Here is a 13,777-nt window from a genome sequence, read left to right as displayed (position 1 = left end):
TAGCCAAAAGCTGAGCATCTCCCAAAGTCCCATGTGGAGCAATTGCCTGTATATATAAAAAAAACAACAACAAAAGAAAGCATATTTAGAGAACTGTTCAATAATTAATTTATTATATATTTACCTCTGAATCCCTAAATGCACGCCCTGCATGCAGCACACCAACAGTTTAGACACACTAACACCTCACTATTACAGATGTCCCCTGACCCGACCATTACAGTTAAAACTGAGGCAAATATTCACCTGGACAGGCAGCTCAGCAAGTTCCTGCTCAAGGTTGGGGGCAGGGTATGGGGTGGGTTGAACCTGAGAGAGGGGTAAGTGATGGGTGGAATAGAAGCCAAGGCTTGACTGAGAGGTGGGAGGGCCGCCTTGCTGCAGTGGCACTGCAGAGGGCATGGTCATGACAAGAAGTGGAATAGGGAGTGCCATGCTAGTCACATACTGAGGTGTGGACAGAGGAGTCTGAGGGGTGCTAAGGCTTGGTACGGAGGGCAATGCGGCATGAGAGGTCAGAGGAAGAGAGTAATGACGTGGTGAAAGTGAGTAGTAGGAGCTAGACATAGTAGACAAAGGAGGGTCAGTGCTGCTGTAGGCAGACGACAGCGAAGATGGGGAGATGGGACGGGGCCTGAGGCCCCCTGTTTGAACAACGGGATATGGTGAGGAAAACTGGGAAAGAAAAAGGGAAAATGATATAAAATAAACAAAGACAACCAGTTGATAGACATAACAATCAAGCAGGCCCCTTTATTACTTAACCTGGCGATCTGTCCTAATACTATACCATGTGCCAAATTTGATCCTGAGGTAATTCTTGCATTTTTAGCGGTGTCACAACACACCTGTGTGGTGATCTGCAGGGGCAGGAGTTGGGGAGGAGCACTAGAGACTGATTGTGGAAAACTGGTAGCTGTATCAGGAGGACTCAGGTGGGATGCAGGCTGGTCAGCAGATAACAGCTAAGGAAGGAAATCAAACATTTGATTGAGGATGTGTGAGGAAATATGAACTACTTCTACATTTAACTGGAAAATTCCAACTTTTTGAAGCTCAACTTTGCTACAAGCGAGCTGTAAGGCTGGTAGACTTTGTGATTCTGTTATTTTGTGTAAGTTCTTAGGGGATTGCTCTACCTGGGGCAGGAAAGCGGCTGGTTGGAGATGGCACTACAGGGAGGAGAAACAAATGGGAAGGAAAGACAAGCCACATGAATAGCCATTCACATACACACACAAAGATATACAGAAAAGTACACATTTACTGTGAAGGGGGATCAGATGCATTTTTTTTACCCACCTCATACACACTAACAATAGTGTTTTTAAGTGCCAGTAACATTATGTTTGAGTATTTAAATTCTAAACAGACGGAAAATTACAAACCAAATCCTGTGAAAGGATTTGTGTAGTTAGACCCCTTTCTTGAACATTTGTATGTCGCAATAGACGTTTGCCAGGTTATTGTGTCACTTCTTTAATTATCACAGGACAATACATACAATCAGTGGTTCCCTTGCAACAATTCACAGTTTGAAGGCTGACTACACCTTAGCCTTACAAACAAATCTGCCCTGGGTGCAAGGAGCTAAAGAAAAAAATGTTCATAGTTCATATGCATTACAATCATACCAATTCTGAAATTAAGAAGACGTATAAGGAGCTACACTGCTGGAGAGAAGGGCTTTAGTGCCAATACTAACCCGGAGAATGATCATCCTAAACTGGATAGGTCTATTAACCTCCATGAGAGATGACGTGAATTACTAGATTGTTTTTTACTGTTAAATGACCCCACTGTCTTCTTTTCTCAACCTCTAAGCCATCAGTAGGTTCTCAACAATAAGTAAACTCTGCTGTGCTATAATCATATTTGCACCATTAAATCGCTTCATGATCATTGGTCCCCTTTCTGTCATGTCCTTACCTCATTTTCTCACCGTACACAAATTTGAACAACTTACAAAATAATATAGACAACTGCCCATGATAGGCAATTAGAAAATAAATGCTACAGTACGAAGAGGAAAGTAGTCTCCAAGCATACATGTAGCTTAGACTTCCAAAGACGTTAAAATCATATAGTATCGAGTATACATGAGAAAGCACTCTAAATACATGTATGAAGTAGCAAGCCAGCTGAGTGCACATCTAAACCTTTGCTCCCCTGGTCTACCTTCTGTAACTGACTACATAACGTGGATCTGGCACGGAGAGCAGCATGCGGTACCTGCTCCTGGCTGGGTTGGGCAGTAAGCTGAGTCTGCAGAGTCGGGGCTGCAGCTGGGTAACTCTGTGCCGTCTGTCTGCCCTGGTGCGTCGCGGGGCCTGGTGTAGCTGGAGCCGAGACCGTCTGTGAGAAACACATGAAAAACATCAAATGTCTTGAACCCTGTTGTTCAGGTGTAATATTACTTTTTATACTTTTGCAACCAATCAGACTAAAGATATTAACAAAGCATTGATCTCACTTTTAGGAAAGCACATAGACACATTTTAGAGGAGTTGCCATTTACTTGTGAAAGGAAGTTCAAGGGAAAAGGAAAAAGCCGCAGTAGGAATCTATCATAACCCACTCAAAATGCATAATGTCAAAAGATTATGCAGCATTCGTCTCTGCTTAAAACTGAAAGCTTACTGTGAATTAAGCCAGGATTGTGCAGATATATGGTCAAGTGCAGCAGGGAGAATAAGGAAAGGAGCGATACAGCCAGCTGTTTCTATATCAGTCTATTAGCCTACATGAAACGTTCTTCTCTGACCTACCAGTGGGTCTGGCACGCCTTCGTTGTAATGTGGCGATAACAGCACGTCCCTGTCCAGTTTTGGGCTAACGGGAAATGGGACATCCAGGCTCTGACTCTTGTCTATATGCTCAGACACTGAGGAACTACAGCCTTCAACCTCTCTGTGCAAGGACTTACTAAACATCCCTCTGTGAGAAAGGCTGGGCGAGCTGGTCCTGCGGCTGACAATGTGGTGGAGGCAGTAGTTGAGCAGAGTGAGATCTCTACCCTCGTACAAACACTGTGGGGGCACACTTTTTGAGGAGGGCAATGGACGTGAAGGGGAAGTCTCTAGAGTTTGCTGACTGTGTGATGATGAGGGAGATGGTGAAGCTAAATGAGCAGGCGGAGTGACAGGAGCAGGCCTTGACAGTGGAGGAGATGAGGCGGAGTTTGACTTTGGAGCAGGGGTAAAGAGGGCCGAGGCAGCAAAAGATCGTTTGGGTGTGTGCCCCAATGATCCACCTCCCTTTGTCCGCTCTTTGAGGAGGTGAGACATGCAAGCCTGACAGTGGGGCTGTGGGCTTCGTGGAACACTCAGACGGTGCTCTGACGGACGTCGTAAATTCGGGGGAAAGTGAGGTGAATGGAAATGACTCGCTAAGTCATGATGAGAGTGTTGATGGGAGGGCAAGGCAGAGTATAGTAATGAGGGATTTGGGGCTGAGTACAGGTGATCTGGAGCATGCATTGCACCCTCTGCGCTGTCTATCGAGGGCAGATCCTGCCGAGGACACAGTGGAGCCATTGTCTGAGTGAGCGAGTGCGTTCTACACTGAAACATCTCCACCGTGGAGGCGCTGCCACGCCTAAGACACATTGAGCTCTCAGTGAGGAACGGGTTCTCTTGACATGCAAAAGGATCGCTGTAGTGACGCTGAGCACGTGAAATTAAAAGAAAAGAAATGTTATTTCAGAAAAACAAAACAAAATATCTGAGAAATCCACTAAATTGCACATTCCAATGCAAAGAATACTATGTACTCACTGTTTGACACTGATAAGGCCCCTGGTGTGGTTCTGCTGCAGGTTGTTGAAAGGTCCCGGGATGGAGCTGACCCGCGGCTGGCTGGTACACCCCCTGGTGTAACTGTGTAGCTGCTTGTGTGTAGTTTTCATGTGTTGCCTGTACAGTGGGCTGCTGGTAGGGTCCCTGGTGCAGCTGAGGATCACACTGTACAGGGGGGCTGTAGATTATCTGCGCAGTCGAAATGGGCTCTGGAAGTGACTGGTAGGTGCCGTTCTGCTGATTGTTCCGATCATCTAATTGCGTTCCGTTGCTCAGTCCACTATCAGCTGCAATAACAGCGAATAAAACATTGTGATTCACAATGACACTCTCTGCAAAGAGGACAGACACTAAGCAAAGGACAGGGAGATTTAAAAAAAAGGCACCAAAAAAAGTATTTCATTAAAATACAACCATCGGAGTTTGATTGTTCCGATTTGTTTGACTGTAATAAACTTTCAGTACCGACTGTAGTCCGTGTCATTTTTCTTGATGCTGAGTGACCTTTTTCTGGTTGGATAAACATGTTAAGAGTAAAACTAGTACTTATTACTAGAAATCATAATAACACACATTTTTTTGTACTGAGCTTGTTGAAAATGTAGTTGAAATCCATCAAACTTGTAAAATAAGCTTTGGTTGCCTTTCACCAAACAATTTAGTTTCATTTTGAGATTCAAAAGAAAGTAAATTCGTTCATTTGACGACATTTTTGCAGCTCTTAATTTTAATGGTTGTACTTTTACTTTTGGAAAAAGCCAGGATGAAATGTCAGCATTTTCATCTGAAAAATCAGTGGTGACAGAATAACAAAGTATATGATTCACTGCTGCTTTAGTGAAAATAACAACTATTCAAAATTTGTAACATCCACCTTTCTCAAGAAGTAGCGAATTTGTTGAATGTTTTGGAGATGAATTAAAATGATAAAATATGCTTTAATAAAGAAACACAACAAGACTGTATAAAAAGACCTACCGTATTTCAATTTATCACCTCATGAGCACAGGAAAAGTTACGTTTTGTTGGGGGGTTTTAATTGCCAATTGATCTCAACGGCTATTAATTCTAATATCTTATAACATGAAATTATTAGGGTTCAATCAACACTCTTTGACACGGAACATTTTGTGCAGCAAAATGTTTTGGAGCAGAAGCAATGCAGTTTCAGGTTTCTGGGCAGGCCTATCCCTGAGAACATCTGCTTTTAAAATATCGTCATATATTGTATATAGTCAATTATCAACACTTCCAATGCTGCTAAAACAAAAGCTGATTCAGCAGAGTTGAAGGGTCTCACATGTGGCAGATGTCATCGGAACAGTGCAGGTCAAAGTTTGCTGCTCCACCTCCTGATCCTCATATTCTGTGGTGGCTATTGTGGATGTCTGTGCCACTGCAGCACCAGGCACCTGCAGTAAGTTGGGCTGTATCTTCTTCACAGAGGCGTCACCATTTCCATTTGATGAGACCGTGCGCTCCCTCCTCCATTTGATCAGAGCAACACGATCTCTGATGGACTTGCCAACTATCTTCACATCACAATCCAGGAAGAAACCTGACTCCACCTACAAAACACAGGTCAGATACTCTCAGATTGAAATATGTCGGGGTTGCAACACCTTATTTACGAAACCAATGAATCCATATTCTTGTTCTGCTTCTGTTTACGTTAGCATAGGGAAGCAAAGACTAAGTGACCAGTTACTCTAGTTTCAATCAATACAGTTCATCCAGGAAGCCAATCATCACGGACCACTGACCAACTCATGTCTACATCAGACCTAATTACAAGTGCTCAGCATTGTTTTGGAAAATCAATAACAATGAGTCACAACGCAGAGTCCAACTTTATTTATAAAAGTTGAAATTGTAAAATGTCTTACTTTCAACTCTGATTTGTTGTCTATGTTCTACATTTTCTTTTTCTTTTTTTACTTTATGAAGACTTGTTGACAGAACATTGCAGTAAATGTAAGGCATTATTAAATTGCATTCTCAAACAAGTCAGAAATATTGCAGTGATCATTACATGGTGCTTAAATATTCTAGGAGGCTGAATTTGAGAGGTTTCTAATTTGCTTTCATTCATTTAAACAGACAATAGCAAAAAGAGTCTACAACCGATTATTATTCTTATTTTTTAAAGTGATTGTTTACATTCAAAAAATGAAATAACAATTTATTTATTTTTTTTACCATTTCTTGAGCGACAACTTCTGGGATCTCATTCACCAAGCCAAAGGTGAACTCAATGGCTCCGGTGTCTTTGTATTTCCCCTTCAGCTTTTTAGGATCCTCGACCCAAAGCTTCAGAGCAATCGATGATTTCTTGCCGTCATCCTCCTCATTGAGCTCGACCCTCACGCCTGTGTCCTCTGCAAAGAAGGCATGATTCAGGAGGTCCTTGATGGAGAACCTGTATGAAACACACAAGCACCATCGAAGAACCGGCTGGTTACTGTGATGGTGAAGCCTAGTGATGCACAACTGAGAGCCAAATAGTGGCGTTAACGTCATCCTGCTGGAGTAGAACAAAAACATTACAAACGCTCTGATGAGGGCGAGCTTCTGTTGGCATGCACCTTGTGTCACAAGTATCGGTCGACTTACCTTTCTTCCCACCTGTGACAGATACACTCCCCGATTATTTCCTTGATTTCTGGGTCACTGACTTTGCTGTAGCTGGCAGGTTTTACACCCTGAAAAGAAATCCAGCATGAACAGGTCTCGAGTCACGAAGTGAAACACTGAAAACCGCAGCAATTAGAGCGTGACTGGATAACACAGGAAACAAGTGTTGTGCTAAGGAAACACAAAATAGAGTCCGGGAAAAAAAAGGGAAACTATTGCTTTTCCAAACTCTTTGATAAGCAGTCAAAGTCCAAAGACATGCACTGGGGGTCCCTGAGCAAGACCCTCAGCACCCACAGCTCTCCGGGACACACTTGTCAAAGAGATTATTAATCTCAATGTGGTTCTCCTGGCTAAATAAAATTAAAAAAAATTAAAAAATGTACAATTACCTGTTCAAGTACGAATTGCATTGTTAATGTTGAGTAATGTTTGTAACACATTAGTAAAATATTGTTATGTGAATGTGCATCATTGCCATTGTTGGGATTTTGACGGTTGTGAATTTCATAACGATTGTGCTCACATTACTGGACAGTCTTGGAATGAGATTTCAACAACGTTTGCATGAGATGTCCCAGAATCCTAACACCCCCCATGATATTCACATTTGTCTTAATGAAAATAATGATAACAAATAATTACAAGTGCTTCTCTCCAGGAACCACAGATTCCAGGAAGGAATAAGACTTAGAAAAGTGAATGTGGATTTCAGTTTGGTCTGCTTGTAACGCTCTAAGTTCATACCAACAATGTGCAGGGTGTTCCAGCTTTAAACATGAACTCACACTGGTGACTTTGCGGTAAATCTGAGCCGCATTTTGACACTCGGAGTAGGGGTACTCTGAAGTGGCCATCTCCAACATGCACATTCCAAAGGCGTAGACGTCCACGGCCTCATCGTAGTGCTCCTCATACATCTCTGGAGCCATGAACTCTGGAGTACCTGGAGAATTAGTGGAAGACAGGGTGCTAAATCACTAAGTCACATCTGATTATCAGTGACTCATTTCTATGCAGACGGATCGATAGCAGAGATACAGCACGCCTACTAAATCATTATTCCAGGAATCTCTAATGAATCACATGATAATTTGAGGTTACTGTGTTCTGCTGTTGGTTTTATGTCCTTTTTTATGACTCTATTTAAAAATAATTGCCGTTGTAATTCACGCTATATAAATAAAATGAATATATTTTAAAACATTTCAGTTATTTTAGACAAAGTGACCGTATATGGTAGTTAAACACATTGTTGTCATCCTCACTGTGCGTATCTGTTATTTTAGTTTTGGTGCATTGAGCAAAAAAACAAAAATAATTCAAAAACTGGAGCAAAAAGTAGGCATAAAATCATATCGTATGACCTTGACTGCATATTAAGTTCTTAACAGTGTTGTGAAACAGCTGTTTCTGCAATCCCAAATTGCCCACATAAAAACTATTGCACCATGTTTAGAACTGGAAAATGAATTGGGATCAGATTCATCCACCCTATCTAAGTCAGGGTGTCATGAGGATGACTCCAGGTGACACTGGGTGAAAGCCAATATACACTATAGACAGGCTGCAAATAATCGCAGGGCAAACAGTGAAAGCCAGACGGCCTCTCACTTTCACAGCGAGGTACAACTATAGCAATACTAAAGCCATTTTTACTCTCCAAGGAGAGAAGGTTCCATAGGAGGTTACAATATTGAGCTCCTAACCTAGGTAGTCCGGTTTTCCTGAACACCAATCGTGAGAGCATGCAAACTCCATTGTTGGGCCAACAAACTGATGACTAACCAATCACACTTTTAGCAAAAGAGGCCCTCTTCAGTGTAGCCAGGCCCAGATCCCCTATTTTGACCGAGCCTGTCGGTCCGGTGATGAAGATGTTGTCACACTTGAGGTCTCTGTGGATGATGGGAGGAGTCCTCGTATGGAGAAAGTGGAGGCCTTTTAGAATCTGTCTGCACCAGCTCCTCAAAACCTTGGGCTTCATGACCTTAAAGCGCTTCAGATACCTATGTTAAGAAAAAAAGAAAGAACAGCTAAGTTGACGTAGATGTGCAAGTCAGCACCCGGTAAACACATGGCTTTTTTTTTTTTTTTCCCCCAATGATTATTACTGTTTTCATTAAACATCAACCAAATGCATAAACTGACATAAAAGGTAAAAGTCTAAGAAGAGAAAGCCTGGAAATAACCCTATTCATTCTAGTGAACAGGGCAAACATCATATAAAGTGAAAAAGTGCTCACAAAAACTTCAACTGCTACACAGACTACTCCATTCTCAAACTAATCACCTCATTTTGGCAGCAACAAAGAAGGAAACTTCTCATTGTGAGTCCCACACTTTGTGTTGAGTAATTTGTTTTGTTAATCACCTTTTGAATGAGAAAATTAGTTTTCAACAGGAAAATGACTTTAAAGTTTGGGTCTCCACGGTCTAATGGACTGACTGAAAGTAATGGGCTGATAATTTATGTAAAGAATTTAATTCTTTATCAGATGGAGACCGCGTAACTTCAAAACCATCAATAATAAGTTATTTAAAGCAGTGCAGGACATGAAGATGGAAACGGCACGTGCAAGATTTGTAGGAATTATAAACCGTCTGCTTCATAGTTCTCATAATGTCTTGAACACCATTGTGCTTTGCCACTTTGACTCTATATTAGATCAAATGAAGCACAGTACGTCAATTTTCAAACACACATTCACTGCACCCAAAAAGTCAAGATTAAGCTACAAAATAATAAATTAATAATAATAAATTAATCAACACCAGTACTCAGTGATGTATCAAATATGAAAAGACTAAATAACCTTTTCGGGAAGATTCAGTTTTTTTGGGGGGGAGGGGAGTTCTTTTCTGATACAGGACATTAAATAGTTGTGATTTATGTCGACTTTTTATCAATTAAAAAAAGCACAAAGCCACTAAAGTGATAAAAAAAGTCCTGAAACTTTCTGATGAGATAACACTTTCCAATTTTTAAAGGGTGAAAGGATATAAGCTTCTATACATTTTTTTTTTAAACCCTGCTCACGTTTTTAGTGTCCCTGAGGTCATCAGCTCCGTCACCAGAACAATACACTTCTTCCCTTTCAGCGGCGACTCCCAGAAGTCATAAAATCGTACAATGTTAGGATGCTGCAGAGCTTTTAACATCTCTGCTTCTTCTTTGAACCTCTGTCTCTCAGCTTTGGACAGTTTCCGTTCCTTGAAAAAAAAAAAAAAGGAGAAACACAATTAATTTAAATCCCTTTGCTCGTTTTTCTTTTCTTTTTTTTTTCAGTACTCTGGAATTACAACAACAGAGAGCTTAAAGTAGCACAGTGGAGCAGAATGAGGAGCTCATTAACAGAGAAAATACCATATTTTCTTAGCCTCCATAAAAAGCTCTTTACTGTCTGAACAGATTTGAGGAGGTCTGTGGTGATGTTTAGAGCGAACACACCTTTGGCATTTTGAATAAGCAAAGATGAGGGTCGTAGCATTTACTCTTGTATACTACAACCCTCAGACACCTATCAAATGTGAGGAGTTTCAGTTTCAGAAGACAGATAAGAAGTATGTTTTAGTTAATCTGGTGCAGCAACACAGACACAGCAGTCATGACATATAAACACAAGCGTTATTTACATTATTAATCCTAAAATGACTTTGTTCCTAGTAAATAATGCAACAACAAAACAGACAAGTCAATATAGCAGCTGGGGGGAAGCATCTGTTTTTTTAAAGAAAAAATCTCACTTTGACGTAGTTACTTTGCACCATTTTTCAGAGTTTGATTTGTTCATCTCTAGGTGTAACTGCCCGAGTAAATCCATGCATACTGGATCAATATTTTGGCCCCTGCCTTCCCTGAACTGTTGTATAAATAGTAAAACAGCTGACAGCCAACAGCCTCTACATTTCTGTTTCTCTCCAGGTCAGCACAGCTGATACAACTGAGTGGCAAGCGCCACGACAAGCGCTGCCTGACCTCCAGCTTGTCTCTGCTCTTATATTCATGAAGACATTTTAGTCACGCCTAATGCTGGACAATTTACTGTTTTCTCAAATGGTTTGGATGCATAGTAACTTTCCGTGTGTCCCATAGCATTGATTATTGACCGATGCTGAGGAATCAGATTACATTCTCAGCCCATAGTGACCTGTGAAGTGCGCAGTCTAATGCGTCTTGCATTAGCTGCAGCACTGTGAAGGAGCATCCTCATTCTCCTACCTGCAATACTTGGACGCTCATGGAGGACAGACATATTTGTGTTCGCCCTCTTCTCGGTCTGCATTGCTTTATTTTCAGTGGATAAATGAGACTTTAGGAGGGAGGGACATCTGAGCAGGGTGTGGCAGCTCACAATCTCCTGCACTGGGCCATATCTTTGCAGGAATGAAGGGGGATGTAGTTTGTTGATAAGACGACGCAGCAACTAATTAAATACGGAGCCACTGTTTGACTGTGTATCAACTACTACACATCTTACAAGGTGTCCTGAGATGAACCCATTATTCTCCGCTCTCCTCTCCCTCCTGCTACAGAGGGCTGCATCAGCAACATTTACTCTCCAGACACAACGGTGTGATAACTCCACAGGGCTATAAAGGTAACATTTACCATTAAGGCGTGAGACAAGGCAAATATTTGTTTGCAACTCTCAGAAATAAGATCTCAAAACAGTCAAATGTTTTTGCGTGTCAATAAATATTGTTGCGTGATTTTTTCGAATTCTGAGTTAACGACTCGTTTAGAAGATCTCTGGCAGACACATTTACGATGAGCCGGCACAAGATACCATCTCCCCGTCAAATCTGATTCATAAATCTTTCCGTGAGCGTCTAGGTTTTTTTTTTTTTTTTTTGCAGTCTCACTCTTAGTTATTACCCTGAAATTCACGCACAGTACGCAGACAGTAGAGGCACAAGGTTCGAGTTACAGCAGGGGTTTTTTTGTGAGCAAGTGACACTGCTACTGAAGCCTTGAAGGGCACGGCCTCATCTCCAGGGATGGGATGGTTGAATCATCACTGGATCTCCCCTGAGAAACCTGCTCACACGCTACACTGATACAAATATGCACACCATACCACTAACTGGCATGCATGATGCATGCCTTTCCTGGTATACTTTCGAGAAGACATACTCTTGCTCTTTAAAATGTGGTTAATAATGTAAAAGTGTTTAAAAATACCCAAGTGGTTTCTTTTTATTTATGGATTTGAATTAAGACGCACAGAAACACTAAAAAATGCCAATACGTTTTAAATCTTTTTAAATCTGGAATAAAGACTGCGTACTTTTCAAGCGACTGAAGAACCAAAGGCAGGGTTAAGGTATTTGTGCTTGGAAGCAATATCACCCTGAGACGGGTTTTGGTTTTCAGTGGCACATGAAGTTGATGTAAAGCTGCATCACTATCACTGTTCGTCTTTGTCACCATCGTTTTCAACTTTGACAAAGGCTGGTAAAGTTCCCCATTTACATGTGCTTGGCATATGCAAAGCACAACTAATATTTACTAAAGAGAGACTTTTAGTATTGTACTTCCTTGAAAACCTGTGTTATTGCAGCTATGAGAGCTGCGCAATCAGATAGTGATCTCCCTGAATGGCTAAACTTGATTGGGCTGTACTTTTGTTAGTCATCCCCTGGGGCCTGACTTAATGAACCTCAATTCTGCAAGAGGGGCAAGGTTTATTTTTGAAAACACCAGCTTCTTTACTCTGAAGCAGCACTAAATCTGTGAAAACATGCTGTTTGCATCACACCTCTTATTTTGTCAAAAAGAGTCGAATTATTCTGCCAAAATATTTCTTTAGTCATTCTTCTGTGAGAAGAAATATTACCTCGCAGGGCAGAATAATACATTTTCAACTCTGTGGATGGACTGTAAAAGCTTAGCACATTTTTGAGCTGTGAAAGGGCAGCCACTGCCTGCAGGTCTGTCTACAGGTTAATCTGTGCATCACATGGATCGCAACTAAACTGATCATTAGATTACCACACACACAGATTAGTGATACAGCGAGCTGCCACTGCCATATGAATATAAATGTCTGAATATCACCACCTATCCAAATACATTTAAAGAAACTGTAGTAAAAAAAAAAAGAAAAAAAAAAGAAAAAAGGATAATCTGCTGACAATGCTGCAAACTGGGTGCAGGACGAGAATTGGTTGGAAAGAACGAGGACAACACAGATTTGAAAACTTTTTGCAAACTACTAACGTTATACTTATTTCACCTGTTCTCAGAAAAGACAAAGATTTTGTAATGCCATCAGGGACGGTGAAAAAAAGGCACTAGAAGAGCTTTTTTTGCTGCTATTCTGATGATGAGACTCCATCAATTAGAAGATGTGACACAAATGCCTCTAACTGCTGACTGGTTAATCAATGTTACCCTGAAGCTGATGTGTTTCCCTACATTGTGGGAGAGCAGCTTCAGTCAAGACAAGGTTGAACCTAATTACTGAAGAATAAATGCCAAGATAAATAAAGGGAATCCAATTGCATAAAGCCTCGAATGTGGTAGTTATAGTGTGGGATTTATAAGAATTCAAGTTGGGGGTTTTTCTCTCATGGTGGCATTTTCAAATAATTACGCTTACAGTATGAATGAATGAATTAGTTGTGTTTGTGGACATTCGCCGGTCCCGTTGTGATACCTGACTGGGTTAACTCACCTGTAGTTCACACCATGCCACCTCGACCCAGGTGTCGGTGTCCAGACCTTTATAGACGGTCTTGAAGGAGCCTCTTCCCAGCTCAATGTCAAACTTAAGGAATCGCCCCCCAGGTGAGGTGGACACGGCCTTCGTCCCGGGTTCTTCTTCGTTTTCGTCACTTCCTGCTTTACCTGTGACATCCGTGCTCCCCACCTCTGCCTGGGCCTCGGTCTGGCTCCGGTCCGCCTTCTCCTCGTCTACGCTCGCGCTCTCTGTGTTGCTGTCTTTCAGGCCCACCTGGCTCTCCGTGCTGGACGTCTCCTGCAGGCGCGCTCCTTGCAGGACTCGGGTTCGACTCCGGTCCACGATGGTCCTCAGGTCTATGTTGAGCACCGGGCTGCTGTTGAGGAACTCCGGCGGGTCCGCCGGCTGCTCCTCGGTGTCTGACACCCACAAGCTCCGGCGGATGAACCTCTGGCGAATCAGCCCCCGGTAGTCAGTGGACGGGTACGCGCTGGGGTCACTGGCGCCCCGCAGGGCTGCGTTCTGGACGTTGACATTGTGATCCGTCCCGTTCTCATACACGGGCCTGCAGGCATTTGCATTAATGTCCGAGTCTAAATTAGGAGCCGAGGAAAATGTGGATCCTAATGGATCCTTGCTCGAATCCTCCGCCGAATCCAT

General features: G+C 42.1%; 1 protein-coding gene across 1 annotated transcript in view; it reads right to left on the bottom strand.

Annotated features, from left to right (window-relative positions):
- The window catches only part of wnk2 (WNK lysine deficient protein kinase 2), a gene marked incomplete at its 5' end in the record, with an annotated part of 24,783 nt that extends 11,006 nt beyond the window's left edge, over positions 1 to 13,777 (bottom strand). The window contains 11 exons of the mRNA XM_080461133.1: positions 247 to 675; positions 1,140 to 1,172; positions 2,233 to 2,355; positions 3,777 to 4,084; positions 5,098 to 5,365; positions 5,997 to 6,216; positions 6,411 to 6,499; positions 7,220 to 7,377; positions 8,220 to 8,440; positions 9,472 to 9,644; positions 13,112 to 13,777. Of these exons, the coding sequence (XP_080317259.1) occupies positions 247 to 675; positions 1,140 to 1,172; positions 2,233 to 2,355; positions 3,777 to 4,084; positions 5,098 to 5,365; positions 5,997 to 6,216; positions 6,411 to 6,499; positions 7,220 to 7,377; positions 8,220 to 8,440; positions 9,472 to 9,644; positions 13,112 to 13,777 (2,688 nt within the window). The remainder of the gene's footprint in view (positions 1 to 246; positions 676 to 1,139; positions 1,173 to 2,232; positions 2,356 to 3,776; positions 4,085 to 5,097; positions 5,366 to 5,996; positions 6,217 to 6,410; positions 6,500 to 7,219; positions 7,378 to 8,219; positions 8,441 to 9,471; positions 9,645 to 13,111) is intronic.

The sequence above is a fragment of the Lipophrys pholis genome, assembly GCF_963383615.2.
Source record: "Lipophrys pholis genome assembly, chromosome: 4".
Taxonomy (NCBI): domain Eukaryota; kingdom Metazoa; phylum Chordata; class Actinopteri; order Blenniiformes; family Blenniidae; genus Lipophrys; species Lipophrys pholis.
The sequence above is the reverse complement of the archived record's forward strand: the minus strand, read 5'-3'. Positions and strand labels throughout refer to the sequence as shown.